The 18,015-nt window shown below is 42.0% G+C and overlaps 1 protein-coding gene across 1 annotated transcript; it reads right to left on the reverse strand.

Annotated features, from left to right (window-relative positions):
* Nucleotides 1–17,148: 17,148 nt before the first annotated feature.
* Nucleotides 17,149–17,549, reverse strand: LOC118855477 (40S ribosomal protein S15a-like). Its single transcript, XM_036765576.1, has one exon. It carries the CDS (start codon nucleotides 17,544–17,546, stop codon nucleotides 17,154–17,156), a length of 393 nt encoding a protein of 130 aa, XP_036621471.1. The 5' UTR covers nucleotides 17,547–17,549; the 3' UTR covers nucleotides 17,149–17,153.
* Between the last annotated feature and the right edge of the window lie 466 nt (nucleotides 17,550–18,015).

Genomic DNA, 18,015 nt, shown 5'->3' on the forward strand with positions numbered 1-18,015 from the left:
ATGGAATTTATGATCCATGTAATAGAGACAACCATAATAGCTATAATATGTAATATCATAAGTACATTAGAAACAAACAAAAAAGCTATGTGAAATCCAAGCATGGAAGGTCATTATGGAAAGGGAATCAGGGAAGGTTTCCTGGAGGAGGTATTATCTGAAAAGGACATTAAAGGATGGGCAGGACTTCAATGGGCTTCGAAGGTGTAGGAGGACATTCCAAGCATAGGAAACAGCATAAGCAAAGTCACAGAGAAGGGAGACAACAAGATGAGTTTAGGGGATACAAGGGACTCCAATCTGGCTAGAGCATAGAGTTCATGGAAGGGAGCACCATGAGATAAGGCTGGAAAGTTAGGATGGTGCCACATTAGGGAAGCCCTTGAACACTACAAGGCAGTGTGAATATTTTTCAATGGGCAATGGGGAATCACTGAGGATTTTTGAGCAGAGGAGTAACTACATGATCAGATCTACAAATCATGAAAAGTACTCTAGAAGTAATGTGAAGGATGATTGGGAAGGGGAAGAGAGTGAAGGCAGGAAGAGCTGGGAAAATATTTTTTCAGTATAGCCTAACTGCCTTGTTCCTCCTAATCATTTCAAAACCTAGGATGAGAATACATCAAGATTTTAATTTGGAAGCCTTCCTATAGAAATTGGACTTAATTGTTGTGTCTACTTTTGCAAATTAAAGAAGAACATCATTAGAAGTCAAAGTGAGTGGTGGAAGCTGGAAGAGAGAGGAAGGGATAATAAGAGGCAACAAAGGGCACAATTTAGTGGACCTCAGTTTGTCTCCCAGCTCTGCCAGGGAGCACCTGTGTGACCATAGGGAGTCACTTCACCTCCCGTTCCTTCTACTGCCTCATCCACATAATGAGGGGGCATGGAGTTGAAACTTTGAAAGATTACAAAATTCTGATCAATGCAATGACCAAGCAAGATTCCAGAGGTCCAGCGATTAAGTACATATATCACCCAGTTGTTGAAAGAGACATGTATCTTTGGACATGACCAATGAGTGGATTGGTTTTGCTTGGTTATATTTTTTGGTTACAAGGATTTTTGTAACAAACAGAGGGGTAAAGTTTGAAGAGGAGAGAAGGGAAGTAGTGATAGCATTGCCAAAAAAAAAGAGAAAGAAAAAGAGCTCATTGAGGAATTTTTTAAAAGTATAAAAGAGAACAGAAGGAAAGTCAAAAGGAAACAGATAAACAGACCAGCTTTGAAAATAGCATTTTGAATTTATTATATACTTTTTAAAGTTGTATATAATAGAAATTTGTGCTTTTCATATAAATTTCATCTTCTGTTCTGCTTTGTATAATGGTTTTGTGTTTATTAAATTCAGAATTTTAAAAATATATACTTTTAAATGAAGGTTTTAGACTGGATGACCTATGATCCTAGGTTTAAGAGTGGCCCCAGAGAGGGACCCAAGAGTGCCTGGTTGTTAGTTGGATATGAGACATGAAAGATATAAACCAGCAAAGACAATCACAAGGTTACAAGCATAAGAAAATAGGTAAACAGTAGGACCAGTAACAGAAAAAGTATGAAGCTAAAAGAAGCAAGTTTACAAGGAAAGAAAAGAAACATGGTTTAGGACATATTGAGAGGGGAGGAAGGTAGTTGGAGATGTAGCTCAGGAGGGCAGGAAAGAGTCCAGTAATGGAGGTAGAGATGTGGAGTCATCAACACAGAGGTTGAGGAAGCAGCAAGAGTGAAGGAGATCATCCAGAGAGAGAAGAGAACCAAGGTTAGACCTGTCATAAGGCATGAGAAAGAGGACAACAAAAGAGCAAAAGAAAGAAAGGACAGTAGGCTAGCCCTTTAATGTGTATGGTTTCTCATCTATGGAAATGATTTATAAGCTGGAGAACTGGAGGGGATCTTAGCAACAGGACACAGTGGGCAGAGGGCTGGATTATGGTTTGGAAGACCTGAGTTTGGATCGCAGCTGTTGTACACACTCATCTTCAGTCTCTCTGAAGAGGCTGCTTCCCTACTGCCTACAACCCTCCCCATATCTCCCTCACTCCCCAAACTGCAACCATCACTGCTAGCTTATGTCCTATGTCTCTCCTCCCTTTCATGGCTAAACTCCTCAATAAGGACATAATTAAGTGCCTCACTTCCTTTTGCTCTCATTCCCTTCCAAACTCCCTGCAGTCATCATTTAGCTGAAACCGCTTCCTCCAAAGTTACCAAGGACCTCTTAATTGCCAAATCTCGTAAACTTTTTTCAGTTCTCATCCTTCTTGGCCTCTGCAGCCTTTGACCCTGTTGATCACGGTCTTCTGCTCTCCCCTCTCGAGATTTTCATGACATTGCTGTCTCCTGGTTCTCCTCCTACCTGTCTGACTTCATGCGCCTTCTCAGTCTCCTTTGCTGGATCTTCCCCCAGGTCATGGCCACTAACTCTGGGTGTTCCCCAGGCCTCTGTCCTGGCTGCTCTTCTCATCTCCCTCTGTACTATTTCACTTAGTGATCTCATAACTTCCCATGGGTTCAATTATCATGTCTATGTGAGTGAATCTCGGATCTATTTATCTAGCCCTATTTTCACTCCTGGCCTGCAGTATCCATCACCAACTGCCTTTTGGGCATCTTAAATTCAATATGCCCAAAACAGAACTCATTATTTTTCCTCCTAAGGAAAAGGTCAGACTACACGGCCCCCTGAGTTTTCTTCAAGTTTGAAATCTCCGGTCCTACGATCGTGTGATAATGTATCTAGTCCAATTCTCATTTTGTAGGTGAGGAAATAGGTCCAAAGAGGTGGCTTGCCCAAGATTATACGACCAGTTCCTATGAGGCAGTTAGGAATTTCTCTTCCCATTTTACAGATGTTGAAATAGAGGTTCAGAAATGAGAAATGGTAGCTGACATTTACATAGCTCTTCAAAAGCTGGTTTCCATGCATTATCGCATTTGAGCCTCACAACCCTGGGAAGTAAGTGCTACAAGTATTTTTATTTCTATTTGACAGACGAGCACACTGAGAGAGTGACCTTGCCCACAGTCACATACCATAGCCCATCAATGTGGGCTGGTCTTCTTATTTGAAGGCCAGAAACCGGGTCTTCTCATATCCATCTCTAGAACCATTCATAAGCCTAGATTTAGAAGTGGGAGGAATTTCAAAGACCATGACATTTCTGAGATGCTATTCCACCCCAAGTCTTCCCCGCTGCCAGTCTATCTTTCTGAAATGACCTACCCAAGGTTATACAGCTAGTCAGTGGGAGGCCTTGGATTGAAACCTGGCATTCTGAGTCTAAGCCTAGTACTCTCTGCACTATCCCATGCTTATTCCCTTCTGGTAGGCTTAGTTAACAGAATTCAATGAATCTCTCTTTCCCTATTTCTACTGAAAGATCCACATTTTTTACTTCTCTAATACTCAGAACTTCCTTATAATGCCTGCAGGCCTGGAGTTTTTTTCCTTGTTCTTTCTCTCCACACACCCCCCACTCTCACTCCCCCAGCTGCTGTGCCATGACCTCAATAGTCTCCCAAAGCCTTCTGAACCCTGCAGAGAGGTTCAAAGCCCTAAATATTCAGGTACATTTTACAAGGAAGGCAGTGGGTTATTTTTATCTCTTTTACCTCTTGCTCTGAAAACCAATGGAAACAAAGGGAAGAGACCTATTTTACAGACTCCACCCAGAAGGGAAGTGAATGATAGAAAGGGTCCCCATTAGAAGAAGACAATAAAAATCAATGACGAAGCTAAAATGGAGCGAAGGCAGATTTTAATTAGGAAGATTTATATAGTGGTGAGAAGGAAAGAACTCATTAGCACAGCTATTGATAAAAAAGCAGGGGAGGGAATACTTGGGATGAGCAAAGTAAAGAGAACCTTGCCCCAGGCTCTGTGAGAGACTGAATCTGAAGGTTAAATGAATTGGATAATGAACTGACTGAGCTCCTGACATTTAGTTCAGAAAGTCACCCCATGGTAAATTCAGGGAGATGGTAGAAGAAGAGGAAAAGGTTAGGGAGCGAGTGTGGGAGCACTGAAGTGAGGGCAGAGCCTGATCTTTGAGGTGGCTCCCTGGCCCACCTGCATTCCCCCTGCTGTTGCTTGCCATTGTAAACATAGAATCTGAGCCACTAGGATGCCCTGACTCCAACAACATAGCTAGAAAACACCTCTGAGCCAATCTTCCAAGAGAGATTCTAGGCCAAGAGGAGAAAGAGGGTAAATAGAAGCTAGTGCGGAGAAGGGGAAGAATAGTCATAGGTCACTAAGGCTGGAAGGAACCTGACAGGTGGCCTATTCCCATCTTCTCACTTTATACAGGAGAAACCAAGATCTAGAGAGGTAAGTGACTTACCCAAGGTCACACCAGCAGTCAGTAACAGAACTGGGATTTGAACTCAGGCCCTCAGATTCCAAACCCAGCAATCCTTCAAGCACACCACACTGTTCATGGTGGTGCATCAGCTGAAAGGAAATGCCAACTATCTTGTTCAACTCCTTCGCAGAGGAAGAAACTTTTAACCCAGAGAGGTTCAAAAACCTACCCGTGGTCACACAGCAAGTAAGGAGCGATTGGAATCAGAATCTCTCATCGTCTGATTCCTAACTCAGCACTGTTTGCACTCTGCCATGTTGCCTTTCCCATAGCTGGGCCAACGCCTCTACTTTTATGTAAAGGAAACTTCAACCAGAAAGGGAAGGGCATCTAAGATGCACTGGCAACACCACCAAACAACATTGACACTGACCACGGTCTAAGACGGTACAGAAAATTCTGGACCCGCAGTCAAAGAAATTAGATTTAAATCCCCGTGTGATCTTGGACAGGTCACTTAAGTCTCCTGAGCCCCAGCTTCCTTATCTGTAGACTGAGGGGGCTGGTAGCCTGTGAGGTCCCCTCCAGTGATGCGCCACTAGCCACGCTCCATTAGAATGTAAACAAGTCCCTTCTAGCCAAGGAAGAGAAATGAGCTGAGCCACTGAGGCAGAGCCTTGTGGAGTAACTAAACTTTGGTAGGGTCTGAATCTGAATCCGGAATCTGGCCCTTGAGCTTTCACAATTTTCTCCGCCTGTCCCGGTGTGATGAGGCTCCTGGGAACTAACCACGCTAACTGCGTGCTAATGGCAAGGCAACTGGCTGGAGTCAGAAAGACCTGAATTCAAATCCACCCTCAAACAAATTTGGTGACCCTGGACAAGTCATTTAATCTCTGCCTCAAATGTAAAATAAATAATAATAGTACCTACCTGCCAGGGTTGTTGTGAGGATCAAGAGAGATGCTTGTAAAGTGCTTTGCAAACGCTAAAGTGCTGTAGAAATGCTGGATATTATTAACCAAACTAAAAGGGAGCCGGACTAGTGAGCCTCAACCTATTGGAAATCAAAGGGCCTAGTTTCCAATCCCAGTTTTGCAAAGGAAAGAAAATGTACAGATTCCATTCCTCTGGAGGAAGTCATTACAGGTTCTGCAAGGTCAAGTACACTTTATTATTGTTGTGTTGTTATTACTGTAGGCTGCCATGAAGCACTGAATGAGTCCTGGATATGGGGTCAAATGACCTGGGTTCAAATCCCAAGCCTGCTGCTCAGCTACCTGTCTGACTCCCCTTTCCCTGTCTAGGCTTCAGTTTCTTTTCTGTAAAATGAAAGTGTTGACTTAAGTGGCCTATAAGGTCACTTCCATGCTCTAAAGCCTATGACTCCATAATAACATGTGGCTATAACACTGTCCCTGCATATAGTAGGAGCTTAATAAATGCTTGCTGAGGAGAGCTTTTATTTTGAGGGGAATGGAGTCAGGAGGGAGGGAGCAAGCTAAGAAAAGAATTGTAATAGAGAAGGTGGTACTGGAAAGCGACAACTATGTTGAAAAGTTTTAGTAAGACTGCTTTCTTTAATGTCAAGACTGTATCTCTCTGACCCTGGATGTGTTCTTCACTAATCAGCCTCTCTAGTGACAAATCCAATTCATTAAAGAGTGAAAGATTCTATACCAACCTAATGGATTATAATTTTAGAAACCTAGCATCTGTTGGATGGGTTGTACCATGATTTGACTAAACCTTCCCCTAAATCAATCTCTCTCTTTCCTTAACTCTCTGGACTATTTTTCTCCTATCAGTCCAAGGCTGGTAAATATTGTACACCCTAATCAAGGTGCCAAGTGCCATGGGAGAATGAGCTACAAAGCCCCCAAGCAATGTAGCAATGTTCTCTCTGCCTCCTCAAATTCCTCACATTCTGCCTGAGTGTCTCCTTTGTCCCTATCATATCCTTCTTAGTATCTTCATTATCTGTGTACACGTCCTTTTCTGCATGCATACACATACATATACACACACATTCTCTCTGTGTCTCTGTCTCTGTCTCTGTCTGTCTGTCCCCCCCTCTCCCTTTCTCAAAAGAAGCTAAGCTCTCTAAAATTGGTGGATATGTCTTTTAAAAAAAAAAATATCTCTGTATCCCTAGCATTTAACACAATGTCTTTTGCACATTAGGCAATTGATAATTGCCTGTTAGATTGAAATAAAGCAAACCACTCACCTGCCTGACTCTTCTCTTGGGCCCCATCCTAGATAGGGGAAAGGACTCACAATGTACAGATGCTTTGAGTCTAAAGATGTTCATGCTTCAGGTCATATTGTAGAACAGAGACCTCCCCCACCCCAAAACCCCAGGATGGTAGGACCTCAATCCAAAAAAGAAAAGGTAGGGACTGCCCTCTGATACAATGCACCAGGGAGACACCCAACTAGTCAGGGGTCTCTGAACTTCCTGTTATTTTTCACCCTGCCATTGACCCCTGGGATGGCGCCTCCAAGGAGGACTCAGCAGGAAGATAATAAAGGAAAATAGGTCATGGAAAAATGCAGCCTCAAAGGGCAGGTGGAGGGGTGAGAAGTTTCCCCAGGTGTGTCTGCTCTTACAGAAACTTTTAAAATTAAAGAAACTTTTGTTAAGCACTTACCAACCAACCAGTCAATCAGCAAGCATTCACTAAGTGCCTTCATGAGCTAGATACCATGCTAGGCCATGAAGATACAAGGACCAAAATGTCTGACCTCAAGAAGCTTACATTCCATCAAAGGAGACAATGTGTATACATATAAACAAAGGAGAGCAAGAGGTATTTGGAACAGACATTTCTTTGGTGGAGGGAAAACTCCCTCCACCAAAGCAGATCAGCACCTTCTCAGCAACTTACAGTCTTAGAGAGTTGCCTAAAGCTTAGGTGATTTGCCTAGTCACACAGTGTCAGAGGCAGGACTTGAACCCAGGTTCTCCTGGCTTTGAGGCCAGCTTTCTAGCCACTGTTCCATGCTGCATATGCATGGAACACCTACATGCTAAGTAAATTCAAAGTCATTTAGTGGTGAGGAGGAAGGGCTGGCCATTAAGAAGGGATCAAAAAAAGATTTCCTGTAGAAGGTGATGCATGCTCCAAGCCTTTGAAGAAAATCAGGGATTCTAAAAGGTGGATGTGAGGAAGGAGTGCATTCCAGGCAGAGGGAATCAGCCTGTGCAAAGTCCCAGAGATGGGAGATAGAGTGTCATATGTGAGGAGCAGTGAAAAGGTTAGTACAGACCCTGGATTGGGTGCTGGGAAAGATACAAAAGAAAGAGGCTGGTTTTGGCATCAAAGGACCTAAGTTTGAATCCTGACCCTACAACATGCTATCTGTAGGTCCTCAGATAAATCCCTTCACTTCTCCATGCCTCAGATTCTACACGTGCAGAACACAAAAGATAGATTAAATGGCTGCTGGAGCCCCTTTCAAATTTATGTTCGTAATCCAAGGACCAAGGAGGGCTTGCTAAAGGAGATGTCGCTGTACTTGGGCTTAATGTTTGCGTCGACAAGGGACTCAATAACAGGAGGCACATACACATCTCACACTCAGCGTATCCAAAAGAATTACCATTCCCTCAGAGCCTTCCCCTGTTCCTAACATTTCTAATACCATAAAGTACACCATCATCTTCCTCATGGCCTGTATCTGCAATACCAGTGTCCTCCAGGATCCCCTCTCATTCACTCCCTATATCCAGTCCCTTGACACATCTTGTTTCTACCTTCCCATCTCTTAGGTACATCCTTCTCTCTACTCACACAGCCACCACCATAGTTCAAGTCCTAATCACCTCTCACTTATTACAAAAGCCTTCTAACTGGGCTCCCAGCCTCAAGTATCCCCCACCCCCACCCCCACTAATCCATCCTCCACTCAGCTGCCAAGAAGATTTTTCTAAGTCTGACCAGTCACCTTTCTACTCAAGAAATTCAAGTGGCTCCCTATTACCTCCATGATAATTCATCCATTTGACATTTAAAGCTCTTTGCATTCTGGCCCCTTCCTACCTTTCCAGTCATCTTACCCTTTACCCCCATCCACAGAGTCTGGTTCAGCTACCTTGGCCTCTTGCTCTCCTTGAATATGATACTCCATTTCCCAATTCCACTGCTTTACATCCATCATGCCTGGAATGTTTCCCTCCCCAGCTCCATCACCCCTGGCTTCCTTCAAGACTCAGCCCAAACCGGACCTTCCGCAGGAAGACTTTCCTAGTCCCCCACCCACTCCCCTGCCAACTACTAGTGCTTTCCCCTCTGAGATCACCTCCTTTCTTCTGTATGTATCTGCTATCTATCTAGTTGGTTTAGAACGTAAGCTCGTTGAGGGTAGGACTATTTTTTGCCTTTCTTTATATCTGCAGCGCTTCACCACAGAATAAACAATAAAGGCTTCTTTACTAACTAAAGATGAAGAAGGCCACTCCTGACATTAGAAACAGCCTTGGCAAAGGCAGAGAAGTTGGAACACATAGGGTATGGGCTGCAAACACTGTAGTTTGGCTGTAGTTTGTCCATGATGAGGGGTAATATATGTCTGAAAAGTAGAATGGTACCAGATGGCAGAAGGCCTTGAATGGCCAAAAAAAAATTGATGATTACTCAATGTGTCATAGGGAACCACTGAAGTGTTGTTTGGGGTGAGGTGGGGGGAGGTTGGTTTTTGTTTTCCATTGAGGAAGAGCAAAATCAGATTTAGTCACAAGACAGATTGCATAAGGATCAGTATGAATGAAGAAGAAATTGGAGAAAGAAAAGAGTAGAGTTGAGAAGACCCTTTAGAAGCTACAGCAATGGTCTAGGTAGGTGTCAATGATGACCTGTACTAAGCCAGGGGTAGTGCTCATTAAGAAAAGGGTACAGATGCTAGAAACATTGGGAAATGGAATTGGCAATAATTGGCCAGTGACTGGAGAGAGAGTGGGGAGGGAGGATGAAGTAATGAGATCTTTCTTTGGCCCTTGGAATCTCCTAAGGGCTTCAGTCTGCTCCAAGGTCTTAATATAGTTCCCTCCATCTTCACAATATTCAGTAAACTATGTAATCACAAAAGATGTATACTCGCATGAATCTCTGCCCCAACCTTCCTGATTTAAGTATTGCAAATACTTTATTAATTAATAGATTCATGATTTCATTCACACCAAAGGAGCCTTCTTCCAATACACTATATCTTCTTGTCTGGTGTGATTCTACCCTATGTTCTTCCGTAACCTAGTAATCCAACAATAATTCACTGTTAAGTGCTGAGGATACAATGACAAAAGTGAGGCAGTCTTTAGCCTTGAGGAGAATAAATTCAACTAGGGAGCTGCAACATGTTCGCAAATAAGCTAATACAGAAATATTCAAAATAAATATACAACGATGATTAGGGAATGGGACAGTGACAACTGAGGGAACCAGTAAAGGTCTCTTGAAGAAGGTGGTGCTTGAGTCAATCCTTGAAGGGAACCCAAAGTTCTAAAAGGCAGGATTAAGGAAAAAGCCCTTGAAGAGCAGGGAATAACATGGTTAGACCTTTACTGCAGCTCAGGCAAGAGATAAAGGCAAGAAAGAAAGAAAGAAAGAAAGAAAGAAAGAAAGAAAGAAAGAAAGAAAGAAAGAAAGAAGGGAGGGAGGGAGGGAGGAAGGAAGGAAGGAAGGAAGGAAGGAAGGAAGGAAGGAAGGAGGAAGGGAGGGAGGGAGAAAGAAAGGGAGAAAGGAAGAAAGAAAGAAAGAAAGAAAGAGAGAAAGAAAGAAAGAAAGAAAGAAAGAAAGAAAGAAAGAAAGAAAGAAAGAAAGAAAGAAAGAGAGAGAGAAAATATGATCATTGGGGTTGATGAGATCACCAAGTGAGATAGTATGGAAAGAAAAGAGGACTGAGGAGAGAACCTTAGGGAGATGTAAGTGGGAGTAATCAAGTATTTGGCCCTGAGGGCAGTTCCTGGGATCTTTTCTAGTATGAAGCTGTAGTAATAATAATATTGGGAAACACTCATAGAGTACTTTAAGGTTTGCAAATCATGTTTCCAGATATTATCTATGATCTTCACATATTATTACAGTTTTACAGATGAGGAACTAAGGCTGAAAGACTAAGATGGGCCCAGGGTCACCCAGCTAGTGAGGAATTAGATAAAATTCAAACTCGGGTCTTTCTAACTCCACTAGTCAATACGCCACTCAGATTTACTAGGAGATCATTGGATACAGAAGCAGTGTCCCAAAGAAGAAAGGTGGTAGCCGCTAGGTGGCATAGTGGGTAATGCTGGACCAGGAGTTCAAATCCAACCACAGACACTCTTGAGTGAAATGTGTCTTTAGTACCCCAGATTTCCTTTGTAATGCCTCTTCTTTTAGGTCAGCATGGCACCCAAACAGGAGATGTATTTTGGAAAAAGTATGCCTTCCCAGTATCTCACAAATCCTGGGACATCCTTGTAAGCCCAGGCCTAAAAAGAATTAAATACATAAAGAGGCCAAATGGCCCCAGAACCAGCTTCTTCTACACTCCTATGAATTGCCATGGTTGCCTTATGTAAGGACACTAGATTTGTAGGTGGGCAGACTATCCTACCAACTATGCCAACTATAAGGTCAAATGTAAAGGGGCTGATCTGTTCTGCCTTGATATGCCAACTGTAGGGATGCAGATCCTCCAGGAGAATATGGAGATATCAAAGAGGAGCCCATGCCATCTTGGTTGTATAATAGGTTTATTAGGGTTAGTTAGGTTAATTGTATTAATTGGGAGAGTTTACTCATGAGACCCAGTCTGTGGTGGCAGGAGGACAGAATGAGGTCACGGATTCTCACACCGATCCTGGACCAGGTCGGGTGTTATATAGAAACAGAACAAAGAAAGCATAGTGCCAGCAATGATCCAGGATCACTTGCAAGTGTTTCTATGGGATAGCTGGAGCTTCTTTTGCTATGTGCATTTATTCAAGGTAGTTTACATTCTCTGTTAGACTCGCGGTCACTTTCCTAGGCTGTGGCTACCCCCGTACAGTGACTAGTCACCACGACATTGACATACACAGTGCCTCAGAGCTAGAAGAGATCTCAGAGACCTCCTAATCCAAGACTGCTCTATACAGCACCCACAGCAAGCTAGTGGACATCTAGCATTTCTTCAAAGATGTCATTGATGAGGCCCCTTTGATCTCCTGGGGCAACCCTTTGCACCTTTGTATGCCTCTTTTCATACATTAAGCTGACATATACATACAAATATGTTACACACATATGCATATATGATGCATATGAGAATGAAATGTCAAACTACTCTAGTATCTTTGCCAAGAAAACCCCATGGACAGTATTGGTATGCTATGGTCCATGGAGTCACGAAGAATGAGACACAACCGAATAACTATAATTACACATGCATACTTTAGGCACTTCTCGTTTTGATCAAGGTCGAGTCTCCCCCCTTATTTATCCATGTATTTCCTGAATGGCTTTGCATGAGTTTGGTATAAACAGTTGTTGTTTGTTCCTCATTTTCAAAGAAGACCAATGATATCACCGGGCGGCTTACTCGTGAATTGGATTTCAGTGAGGCAGAGTTGTACGAAGTTGCCTGCCTCTCTCTCTTTCTGAGTCACTGAAGTCCAGTGGCAGGACAAAAGTCAAAACTGCTGCTGGTGGTGGATGCAGTGGACAACCTTGGCATATCTGACTAAGCTCTAGGGGCTTCATAATGCCTGCTTTATGGCCACTGGAACAAATCGTTCTCATCTGCCCATTCCACTGGGGGAAGTCTTCACATGCTTGGGATAGATATTCCCCTAACTCACCAATGGGTGTGAGGTCTGAGAGAAAGTAAACAGTAAATAAATGTTGAATCAACATGCAAAAATCACATCCTAGGCAGTGACTCTTAGCATTTTACCTATTAGCATGTATTTAACACAAATCTAAGTTCATGTATTCCTTTTTTGATCCTTCTTCCAATTACATCTTTAAATCTCCCCAAGATGACTTTTCTTAGTTGTGTCTAACTTAGTTCCATCAAACAGATTTTGAAATGGAAAAAAACCTACAAAAGTTTTCATAACAAACTCTTTCATCATCAAGGTCAGTGGAGGTACCACATTTGGAATTTATCATCACAGTCCTCAATTTGCCCCATGAGGAAGTGAAAATTGGCGCCGACAAAAACAAGGATGAGAAAAGCTGAACAAGATCAAACATACACAATGGAGATTATACTGGAAGCAATGCAATTGAGGGGACATGGAGCAATAGATTCCTGAGAGAAAGAAACTAAATATTTAGACTTTATTATAATCAAACACAAACACGCAACCAAAAGACTAAGTATTGTTCTCAGCCCATCTAGTCTATCTCCATCTAATTACTTGTATAACTACTTTCCCAATGGTCCAAGATCTTTGAAAATAATGTAGTCATGACAAGGGCATCCTGGATGAAGGCTTAAAAAGGGAACACGTAGATTTTCAAAAATGAAATTCTATAGCAGACCACATCGTTGCAGTCATACAATTAACTGAAAGAATAAAGAACATAAGATCTCACTGAGCTTTTATTGTTTGGGAAACTATAAAATAAGCATTTGATTCATTAGAGAAAAATGGAACCTTAAAGGGTTTCAGTGGACAAGGAGTCTCTGCCAAAATCATACAAGATTCCTTGAAAGATGTGAAGTCAGAGATTGATTTGTTTAAAGTCTCTCTGATTTTAATATCAAACAAGATATAAAACAGGGAGATGATACATGCTCACCAAAGGTTCCAGTCAGTTAACAAGTGGGGGATTCCTTATAGATGGTGAAGTCCTAAAGAAGGGCCTGATTAGGACTAGTACTGTGCTGATTGCATTGAGCCCTGCTACATTTCAGAACTTTCTAATTAAAATACACAATCATTCAAAAGAATTTGGTCTAACCATCCACCTTGGGAAAATCAAGTGGATGAAGAATCTCTATTGTCCAGGCTATGGTATGCAATTATGTGGATAGCTCAGAAAGTTAGCCCCTATGTACATATATCTTTGATAAGACGCTGCAAGGACATGAGCTGGGTCTAGACCTGAATAAGGAGCAAAGTAAATTGGGTTGTCTTTGGGAAATGTCCTGGTTCTTAGAAACATATTGTGCACCTATCGACTGGGAAATGGCTAAACAGATTGTGGCATACGAATCTCATATGATATTATTGTGTTATAAGAAATAACAACTTACAGAATGCAGAGAAATATGGGAAGATTTGACGAGTGATCCAGAGTAAACAATGATGTAAAAGAACAGTTTATACAACAATCATAGTAATGGAATGCAAATGGCCAATCATGTCTTCAAAAAAATGATGGTGGAGCATGCCTTTCCTCATCTTAGGAGAGAGGTAATAGACTAGAGAGGTTCAGAAGGAGGGAGGCAATAAGCACTTATTAAGTACCTACTATGTGCCAGGCACTGTGCTAAGAGCTTTACAAATATTATCTCATTTGGTTCTCACAACAACTCTGAGAGGCAGGTGCTATTATTTTCCCATTTTACAGTTGAGGAAACTGAGGCAAAGAGAGATTAAGTAACTTACCCAGGGTCACACATCTAGGAAGTATGTGAGGCCATATTTGAACTCGGTTCTTTCTGACTCTGAATCCAGCATTGTATCCTCTGCACCACCTAACTGCCTTGAAGGAGGCAGACATTTTCAGACACTGCCAATGACTTCAATTAATCAATAAACATTTATTAAGCATCTACTATGTTCTGGTTACTGTACTAAGGCCTGGAAATAAAAAGAAGCAAAAAGACATTTTCTGCCTCAAGAAGCTTATAATGTTTTGCTTGACTATGTTTATTTGTCACTATGGTCCCTTGTCAGAAGAGAGAGTTTCTTTTTGGGAGTGGAGAAGGAGAGTTAGTATTGCTGGAGGGAAAAGAAGGAAGGAAGCAAGGAAGCAAGGAAGGAAGGAAGGAAGGAAGGGAGGGAGGGAGGAAGGAAGGAAAACAGGTCAATAAAATGCTAAAAAGTATATATACAAAAGAAAGTTCAGAAGGAGACAAAGTTAAGCAGGGCAATTTTGTTACTACTTTTTTAAATTTAACACTTTAAAGATAATAATAATTTAATACTTATTTCAACAGTGAACAATTTCCCGGGTTTGTTTTAACAACCCAGCTAGCAGCTCCTGTGGGGGCGTAAGATCCCCCCACAGCCAGCACCCAGGAGGCTGCCAGGATGCCAGGAAAGCACAGGTTCTTTTTATCTGCTTAAACAAGGAAAGCACAGTGAAGGGGTTGACCAGCTTATTTTAATCCAGCATTCAGTTAGCATACAGACAACATTCATTTAGTTCAGGGGAAAAACGCCAGCATTCAGTTAGCATTCAGTTAGTTCAGAGGAGCAAAGAGACAAGCATCAAGAGACAGACCAAATACAATTTCACTCGCTTACTTCAGGGGAAAAAACCAGCACCCTGAGGTTCAGAACATTCATTTAGTTCGGGGGAAAAGAACCAGCACCCCAAACCTCAAAACCAAAACGCAAACAAATTACAAATATCAACAGACAGACCCAATACAATTCATAGTTACCAACATCTGGGCTCGGCCTGAGAGCAAGGGCTGGCCCAGAGTCATGCTCCCCATCGCTGCTGCACCAACCAGAAAAGGAAAAAGAGATCTTCAAGCTGTCCTCTCCCCTCTTATAGAGTTCTTGACATCATCGAGCACTGCCTGAATGACCAGGGCCGATTGGTTCTTGAGTTGGCCTCTCTCCCTAGCGTAGACTAGGTTAACACCCAATAGAGCTTGGCTCTGGAGTCAACACCTCCCCTCAGCCAGCCCCATGACTCATCACACAGGAAGTTCTCTGATCCCAGGCATGGTCTGGGCTTCCTGCCCCAGAAGAGGTCACACAGGAAGTTCTCTGCTCCCAGGTATGGCCCAGTGAGGCTCAATGAGATAAACTGAGTCACTCAAAGAAAACAAAGGCCACTCTGGCTACACTCCACCCCTCACAATGTTCTAGGATGCACAATCCAATCATAATTTAAATTAAATTATATATCCTAGAACATTGCGATCCAATTACGCAGGAAACTAAAACATATCATTCACAATAAAGCAAAACATATCATTCAGTGACATTCCCAAATATTGGTTTACGATTCAAATGTGATCCACCCCTAGATCCCAGCCAGATAATCTCTTCAATCAGTCATCCCAAAATAATTATTAATAATTCAAATGTCCACCCCTAGATCTTTGTATCCATTACATGGGATCAATAATATCATGACAATAAAACAATATAGCAAGGATAACACAAAATAAGTACACAGAACACTATCATCATTCCCTGCCCCGAACAATTGGGGCTCAGAATCTTGGGGTAAGGGGTGAAGGTCTCATTTTCCATAGCTTCTTCATGCTGAAATTGGACATAGAGCTGTGCCTGCCCCAAAGAGTCCCATTCCAGAGGTCAGTTCTTTCAGCAAGCTGGCAGGAATTCCAAGATCATCTCCAGTTTGGTTGAGATTTCAGTTATGCAAAGATCCAATATCAGAGCCAAACTCAGGTGGGAAATGTTTCTTTTCAAAAGGAACACAATGAGGAAGCCAAGAGGATCCCACCCTAGGTGGAGACTAGGATTGTCCTAGGAGGCTCAATGAGATAAACTGAGTCACTCAAAGAAAACAAAGACCACTCTGGCTACAGGGTCACATCAAGTAGCAGAATTAGGATTTGAACCCAGGTCCTCTGCTGCCAATTCTTTACTACAATTATTAGGCCATTCATTACCAACACACAGATCTAAGTGGAACTCTAAGACCTTAATCTGGACATTAATGCTTTTGTTCACCAACTTTGCTCTCTTCACACCAGGGCTTGAGAACTGAGAATTAAAAATGAATCTAAATAATTTCCATTGACCCTCCCACTATATTGCCTTTACCAGTCCCCATCCCTACTAACAGCAGTGGAGAATAGTGAATTGAAGGTTAGCTTTGGAGTGAGGAAAACCTGAGCTCAAAACCCACCCACCTATGTCCCACTAAACAATTGCCTTGGTTTCTTTACCTTTCAAATACGAGGGTTGGACACAGCTTCAAAGATCCCTTCCTTCCATTTCCACTAGATATATCTTGTATGTACATAGTTATCTGCATGGGGTCTCCCCATTAGACGGTAAGCTCCTTGAGAGCAGAGAATAATGTTTTTGCCTTTCTCTGTATCCCTAGCATATAGGACAGTGGTGGTACATAGTAGGCACTTAATAAATGCTTATTAACCTAACAGTTTTTTTTAAAAAAACATATAATAGAAATTTATACTTTCATAATCCTCTTTTTGTTGTTAATTGTTCTTTATACATTGAAACATTTGTGTTTGTTGATGATTGCTAATTTCATAATAAAAAAGACAAAAAAAGTTAAGAAATTGCATCTTTTTTTAATTACTTCAAACATCTCTTTGAGACAGAGGCCATTTTTTAATGCCACCACTTATATGATGATGCTGGAAGGCAAGTCATAGCACGCTATGGCCTCCAAAAAATTGAAACTGTGAATCTCCAAAATAAGTAATAGAGAGGTGCAAGGTGGGCATGAACAGGCTGAAACAGAGGAATTAACAGGAGAAATTATATAAAAGATGCCATCAAAAAATATATGACTAGGGAAAGAAAAGATGGGTCAATTGCATAGAAAGCACATGGGACAATGGGCAGCCCATGTGCTCCACTGGTATCCATTCAATATCAAGAGATTAAAGAAAGGTCCCAGTGCTTTGATTGAACTTCTTTTTTTTTTGTCCATTGGAGCATTTTATTTGTATGTATGTTTTACACCCTTAGAAAAAGAATCCCAGGATTTTTCCTCCTGTGTGTTTTTGTCTTGCTTCCTCATGGTCCATGATGTTAGCTGAGGCTGTAAGCACAATAAACCCAAACTGATGGGATGGTACGAGATTATTCTGCCACTTTTCCAGATCTTTCCATTGAACATCAAATCTGGGGCTGATTACATCGCACTTGTTTAATCTGCCCATGAGGTTCACAGCAATTTTTTCTGCTCTGTGATCATCAATGATCTCAAATTCGCCAATATAACCATGCTTCATCATCACAGTTAAGAACCGGATGATTACTTTGGAGCATGGCCTAATGAGAACCTGGCGTTTTCCTCGCTTTTCTGCATTGTTGATGCTTTTGAGAGCATCTGCCAGGACATTCATGTGCACCATGGTGGCAGCGCTGCAAGATGGCAGAAAGAGCTTGATTGAACTTCTTATGAAAGATGGATGTGAAAAAACGGATGAGAGTCTCCTGGAATAGGCAGACATGCATTGGTTCCAATCTACCCCATGGGATGGACGCCCACATCAATGAAATGAAATCCACTGGTGTATTGGAAGGAAGATCGCAAGATCATAAATGTAGAACTGAAAAAGAGCTTGGAAACCATCAAGTCCAATTCTCTCACTTTAAAGATGAGGTAAATTCGTCTCAGAGAGGTCAACCAAGATCACACGAGTAGTCAATAACCAAGCCAGGATTTGAACCCACGCCCTTTGATTCCAAAGTCCTCACTGTTTACACTGCATTAAACTGCTGAGAGCCACAAGAGAAGGTTTATCTGAATTGACCTGCCCAATCAAAGCAGTATGATATAGTGGGGAAGACTCTAGATTGGAAGTTAAGAACCTTGGACGT

The sequence above is a fragment of the Trichosurus vulpecula genome, chromosome 6, assembly GCF_011100635.1.
Source record: "Trichosurus vulpecula isolate mTriVul1 chromosome 6, mTriVul1.pri, whole genome shotgun sequence".
NCBI classification, from domain to species: domain Eukaryota; kingdom Metazoa; phylum Chordata; class Mammalia; order Diprotodontia; family Phalangeridae; genus Trichosurus; species Trichosurus vulpecula.